This window comes from Limulus polyphemus, unplaced genomic scaffold (genome assembly GCF_000517525.1).
Source record: "Limulus polyphemus unplaced genomic scaffold, Limulus_polyphemus-2.1.2 Scaffold6535, whole genome shotgun sequence".
NCBI classification, from domain to species: Eukaryota; Metazoa; Arthropoda; class Merostomata; order Xiphosura; family Limulidae; genus Limulus; species Limulus polyphemus.
Genome location: NW_013672145.1, coordinates 27,622 through 34,446, shown reverse-complemented (window position 1 = coordinate 34,446; position 6,825 = coordinate 27,622). Strand labels below are relative to the sequence as shown.

Sequence of the window (6,825 nt, the reverse complement as noted above, 5' to 3'; positions counted from 1 at the left end):
CAGAGTGGTGTTTCTTTAGCTAACTTTGTACACGTAGTTGAGTACGTAATTGTTAGAGTGGTGTTTCTTTAGCTAACTTTGTACACGTAGTTGAGTACGTAATTGTTAGAGTGGTGTTTCTTTAGCTAACTTTGTACACGTAGTTGAGTACGTAATTGTTAGAGTGGTGTTTCTTTAGCTAACTTTGTACACGTAGTTGATTGTTTAACTATGTATGGTGCAGTTTATATATAGATAGATAGATAGTAATCCCTTTCTTTCTAAATAATCTATCATCCTAAAGCTTTCTAAAAAATAATCGAACACCCATTTCTATCTCTATTGGTTATAAATGCTTTTATTTCACAAGTGACTTTCTGATTGCTTTTTTGTTTAGATACAAGTTTAAAGCTAGGCCAGTCAACCACAAGATCTTTACACAACCGATGACGGGTATAAGTAAAGTGGAGACCAAACAGTCCACCAGACCCGAGGGCTTCCAGTTAAAGACAGAAGTACGTTATCACTTGAGAGAGAGAAATCAAGCGAGCACCGAGGAGCCAAAATACGAGTTTCATGCCCAACCCCTACCAAAGAAAATACTGGAAGGACCTAGAGTAGGTTTCTATACTTTCTAATTCTAAGATGACAGGTTTGTAAGATGGTTTAACTTAATTTGTTGGTAATTTCAATAATCAACCAAAACAAATTACACACTAGAAACCCGGGAGAGACAGATAAAAGGTTAGAACTGACTTTTTTTTCTCTCTCTCTTCTTTACACTGTTGTTGTTGTTGTTGTTTTAATATATATATATATAAACTCTCAAGAGATAATTTGTTTCACCAGTTTATGTTTATCACTTTGTCTGGGAAAACTATTAATAAGTTTTCAAGTGAATTCTTTCCACGTATTGTTAATTTGTTTTTTCATGTTAGGCTTGCATGGTTTTTTATAACAAGTGTGTGCATTGGGCTATAATGTGTGAAAAACACTAGGTATTATTACACACATGGGTAGTTCTTAAAAGCTGGTGTATTAGTCATAAAAATAAAATATATTTTACACTGCAGGGACTGAAAGAAAAAGAACACCTTCCTCTAACCCATCCCAAGTCTCCAGCATTTGCTTTGAAAGGAAGAGTTCTTCTGTGGAAGAAGGATGAAGACTTGACTGAAGAGGTTGGTTAGTCATTTCTAAAAACCAACTTGGAGTCCACAAATAGTCAATTGCGAGTACATACAATATTTCAGTACACATGTTATTTGTATAACTATTTATGTATTTAAAAGAAAAATAAAACTTTCTGGAAAATCGAGCCAAAACATATTATTTTCCAGGTCTGAAGAATTAACTCGGGACATGCAAAGATACCACTGAAAGAAAAAAAAAACAATTTTTTTGGAGTCTAATATGAAACGTACGTTCAAACTTGTTTGTGTGTTTAACATGTGAATAAAACACTTAAGTTTTCTACACTCCCTATACAGTTAATCAAGCTGTTTAGAACATGGATTTGTCCTGTGCAATACTACAACATATTATCAATCTTTGACCTGTGAGTGTGTTATGAGAGTGACAGTCAATCCCCCCTAATGTGGGTGATAGGTTGCTGCCGACAAGCTGTCTTTTCTCTGATCAATTGTTCAAAGTTAGATAGCTTTGTATTGAAGTTATTTTTTGTTACAGGAAGAAAAACTTGTCCATGGCTGTAATCAAGGCTATTTAAATAGCTTTACCATAAAATACAAAATGTTTCGTATTGAAGTTACTTCTTGTTACAGGAACAAAACTTGTCCATGGCTGTAATCAAGGCTATTTAAATAGCTTTACCATAAAATACAAAATGTTTCGTATTGAAGTTATTTCTTGTTACAGGAAGAAAACCTGTCCACGGCTGTAATCAAGGCTAATCCAGTAAAGTTATTTCTTGTTACAGGAAGAAAACCTGTCCACGGCTGTAATCAAGGCTAATCCAGTAAAGTTATTTCTTGTTACAGGAAGAAAACCTGTCCACGGCTGTAATCAAGGCTAATCCAGTAAAGTTATTTCTTGTTACAGGAAGAAAACCTGTCCATGGCTGTAATCAAGGCTAATCCAGTACCACATTCTGGTATCCCTTTCCGGCCAAAGCTGCAGAAAAAGGTCACTCAGAGTGAACCTTTCAGCTTCCACAATAAAGACAAGGAAAGATGGGCCCTCAAAGAAGAACGAATCAAAGAGGAGTTGGAAAAGGAAAGAAAGGTTATTTGAAACATCACAAGTTTCATTTTTATATTCTAATAGAGTCCTCTGGTGTTATTCTTGTAATGTACCCAGATTTATGGTGTGTGCTAATCATTGTCGATTACTCTTTAAATGAAATCCAGGACTTATTTAATACATTTTTGGATTAGCTCGTAACTTGTTTAGAAACGGAAAAGAATGTATTAACTTCTTTTTTTTAACTGTTGTACAGATGCGGAATTTCAGAGCACAGCCGTTGCCATCTCCTTCCCAATCAGGATTACCATCTTTTCCAAAGAAATCTCTCACTAAACCCGAGCCATTTCAGCTGTCAACAGATTATCGTGGTAGTGACCAGGCTGCAAGATTGCAAAGAGAGGTGAAAATCAATCTAGAAACTTGTGTAATATATAAAACGTGGATTCACCATGTACTTGAGTAAATAACTTGTACATACTCTCCGAGTTTGTTTAACTTGCTTCAGGAAGGCTTTTGTATGTTAGTATAAAAGAGGTTAACTATTAAGTAAATTTTGTGGGAATTCTTTTATAGAATAATTAAAAAGGGGGACTGTTTTTTTTTTTGTAAGCTGTTTTAGTATCTGAATATTATCTTGTCGAATTCTAGAAAGAAGAAGAAGAAGAACGTCAAAGAGAAGCTGCAGTTTTTAAAGCTAGGCCTGCAGCTGTTCTCTATAAGGAACCTTTTATTCCAGCTAAAGCACAGAAGTCATTAACAGGTGAATTTTTAAATGAACCTTGATTGTGTTTGTGTGAATTACTAGTTTGTTCTTAAATGTTTACATTGGAATCTGTTTTGTTCTTAACGTTTTTAAAAAATCCATAGTTATTAAGTAAAGTTATTATGTGTTAAAAAAGAACTTTGTAATTAAAAATTGGTTCACTGGATGTAACTGCTTTGTATATGTCAAATAAATATGATACTAGTGTTGACATGGTAATTAAGAAACACTTTAATTTTGACACAAATAAAGCAACAGTTGCCAGAAAGTGTAAGAGGGGGTCCATAAACATGACTTCATCCAGCTTGGAAATTAAGAAATGTTTAATTTAATACAGGTCTTTAATTCCACTGAAACACTAGCTTGTGAAAAGGTTTAACACGTACACTACATAGTGGGATCTCTATGTCCGAGTATACAACGTTATACTGCTATTAATTAATATCGTTAAGTTCTGTTGAAATAACTGATCCTGACAATGGAGTTGGAGTAGAAACTTTGTTAACTGAAGTCTCATCACTTAATTTATCACTTCTAGAGTTTGAAGATTTAAACTTACATACGGAACAAAGAGCTACTGAGAGAGAGAAGTTTGAGATGTGGAAACAACAGAGGGAGGAAGAACTCGCTGCAGAACTGCAGAGAAGGAAAGAACAAGAGGAGGAAGAAGAACGAGCACGCGTAGCCCAGATGCGCATTGAGGCAGTCCACAAAGCTCAGCCTGTGAAGCACTTCAAGCCTGTTCTTATTAAGCCGAGTGACAAGACACTAACTAATCCCGAATCGCCTGTCTTTGCAACGAGGCTGCGTGTTCGTAATAACGTCTCTTACTGAACAACAAATATGGTCTTGTTTCATAAGTAATATTAATGTCCAATTAAAGCTTTTAATAATCCTACCCTAACTCTTGTAAATATTGATATTTTTACTGTAAAAGTATCAAATAAGCAGTCTTATGATTATGGATTGAGAGGTGTATTAGAACCTGTGTTACTATACAAGCTTCTATGAAACGTATTTCTTGTATAATATTTAGTTTTCCTTATTGTTTGTAATAGAGGGATTTTTTTATGTTTGTGTTCTTGACTCTGTCCAACCTAAAGATTTTTATTTAACATCATACGAAGTTTGAGGTGATAATTTCTTAGCGAGACCTTTCACACCAAAGGACAGGTAAACAAGTGTAATGACGTATCAACTTGAACAGGTTTAAGTTACTTTTAGCATATGATAACTAGTTTTTCTGTGATGTTTTGTATTTCTTCAAGTAATAAAAGTTCTGCTCAGTCTACGATTTTATATTATACTTCTTCTAGTAAAGAAACAGTATTAATAGTTGATAACTTGGTGTTCGTGTCACCACATCTAGTCTGAACGACAATGTGATAATAAGATCTCTTTAGGGAGCATTCTAAAAATACTTTCACAACATTTTATTGTCTGAAGATAATGATCTTGTGCTGCCCCTCCCCCCTCCTTGTTTACAACAAATGCACATCTCTTCACTGTAAAAATCAATTTATTACAAAACTTATTAAATGATATGCATAATTGTCTACAAATGTACAATTATAAAGAAAAAACTATACATTCTTTATTACTGTTAAATGCTGCAAGTCATGAATAGTATATACTTGTTCTTTTTTACAGTTATGGGAGGCTGGTAGTTTGGAAACATTAAGGAAAAGCTAATGTGAAATCAAGGCAGCTTTACACTAAATCATCCTAAAAACATTATTAACAATACTGTTACAATTTATGGATTTAATATTTTACTGGCATGATGAAATTTCATATTACTCTCATGTCTCGGTAACATCAGTCAATAAAATTTATGTTGAGACATTTCTTCCACTATAGATACTGTTTTTATGTACGGTCTGTCTAGCTCAAGTCACGTTGTTCAATACCAGAACTTGTCAGCTTAGTCAGATACGATACTTTAATACCATCAGTCAATAAAAGAAGACTTGTACAATAAAATTCATGTTGAGACATTTCTTCCACTATAGATACTGTTTTTATGTACGGTCTGTCTAGCTCAAGTCACGTTGTTCAATACCAGAACTTGTCAGCTTAGTCAGATACGATATTTTACTACCATCTGTCTAACATGAATATTAACCCTATTTGTTCTACACTTCACCGTAGCATTAAATTTCTTATTGGAAATTAATCATATTGTTATTCTGCATAGATGTGATAAACAGTGAGTTACAGCTTCTGCTCTATACACTTGTTGCCAGGGGGGTTCTCTTCTGGTGATTGATAACTAACTTAGGTACCATACGGTTGGAATAATACACAGTGATCACTATCCTGGCAGGTACATGTTGTGTCCGTGAGTGTATAAAGTTCTCGTTAGTTAATGGGTTCCTTGGTAAGGAATGTTATACGACGGGGGAGAACAAACTATTCGTAAGTGATTGTTGAATATACCATAATCCAGGTTACCTGCAAATAAAGAACATAACACTTATGTTAAAATGTGCAAAATTATATGTTATTCGTTAAAAGTAAATAAGAACTTAGATTATCAAAGAAAGTATATTTATTTCACATGAATAAAATTAAAACTTCGTTAAACGTGCACGGAAAATTGGACCACCCAAACAGATGGTTTATAATTAATACTCAAACACATTTAATTATATATATTAATTTTACAAGATGTTGAACCATGGTATTGTTGTTTTTATTTTTTAACACAAAAAACTGAAATGATCTAATAATTTAAATCATTAAAGTGATATTAATAATACTTGAATATGAGAAAAACATTTGCCCCCTAAGTGTATTCAAATATTGAACAACCCTCTACTGCTGTACACATTTAATTGATATCAGCCGATGTTATGTCACTTACTAGAAAACCAGCAAAAGAAGTCATGAACCCTTCTTTCACCAACTCCCAAAGTCCTCCGAACTCTTCCTCGTCCACTTTATGAAATATACTAGTGTAAATGTAGACAATGAGGGCATTTATCAAACAGAACCTGAAAACAACAAAATAATACTATAACTCAGTTAAGTACATCCATGGATCTTTTAGTTAGAACTTATCACATTTCTGTAAAGTCTTCATCACACACAAAACCAGATCTTCTTAAACTGTTAATCACTTAATATAGGGTTTCATGCTAGCTGAGCTATTAGTAAAATACAGGGTGTTCCAAAATTATCTTTCTTGTTTTAAAATTGTAGCCAAACTCAAAACATTTTTTATTGACATATCACAAAACTTCTACATGTGCACCATTAGTGGCTCTGAGCACATCTAACTGATATTTGATTTCAGTTCCTGTTCACTAAAACAGTTTACAGTGGTGATGGCTTCTGTTATCCTGGTCTATAGGTGTGAGATACATGATATCCTTAACATACCCCCATACTGATATCTGTAATCATGATGCACCACAGTCACTGACTTGGTCTGTGCAAGCCAAACAACATATTGAGCCTTTTCTTGCATGGTTGCCATTTTACAGAACAACAATACTCACTGGAGTGAAAAAAAACATTACATTAAAAACAGTTAGGCTAGAAGATGTTTGAACTGCATGGTTTTATTTATTTATTAAAGAGGAAAAATAATCTTGGGCCATCCTCAATTATGTGAAAACTGTTCTTTAATACCCAAATACTTTTCTTAACTCCAAGCTCGTAGGTATAAATCAATCAACAAATTCAGTTAAATCATATAAAAATACATTAACACGAGAACTGTTCTTTAATTAAAGCCAAGACACATCTTATATATCTAAGTGTAGGTGTAAATCAACAAATTCAGTTAAATCATATAAAAATACATTAACACGAGAACTGTTCTTTAATTAAAGCCAAGACACATTTTATATCTAAGTGTAGGTGTAAATCAA

General features: G+C 33.5%; 2 protein-coding genes across 2 annotated transcripts in view; one reads left to right on the top strand and one right to left on the bottom strand.

Moving 5' to 3' along the window:
* Positions 1–4,238, top strand: part of LOC106473824 (targeting protein for Xklp2 homolog) — a 14,494-nt gene extending 10,256 nt beyond the window's left edge. The window contains exons 7-12 of the mRNA XM_022402210.1: positions 377–596; positions 1,053–1,160; positions 2,041–2,223; positions 2,438–2,584; positions 2,833–2,944; positions 3,486–4,238. Of these exons, the coding sequence (XP_022257918.1) occupies positions 377–596; positions 1,053–1,160; positions 2,041–2,223; positions 2,438–2,584; positions 2,833–2,944; positions 3,486–3,781 (1,066 nt within the window). The 3' untranslated portion in view covers positions 3,782–4,238. The remainder of the gene's footprint in view (positions 1–376; positions 597–1,052; positions 1,161–2,040; positions 2,224–2,437; positions 2,585–2,832; positions 2,945–3,485) is intronic.
* Positions 4,239–4,365: 127 nt separating this feature from the next.
* Positions 4,366–6,825, bottom strand: part of LOC106473826 (uncharacterized protein C20orf24 homolog) — a 5,589-nt gene continuing 3,129 nt past the window's right edge. Inside the window, exons 3-4 of the mRNA XM_013934500.2 lie at positions 5,814–5,943; positions 4,366–5,401 (exon numbers count right to left, since the gene is read on the bottom strand). Of these exons, the coding sequence (XP_013789954.1) occupies positions 5,360–5,401; positions 5,814–5,943 (172 nt within the window). The 3' untranslated portion in view covers positions 4,366–5,359. The remainder of the gene's footprint in view (positions 5,402–5,813; positions 5,944–6,825) is intronic.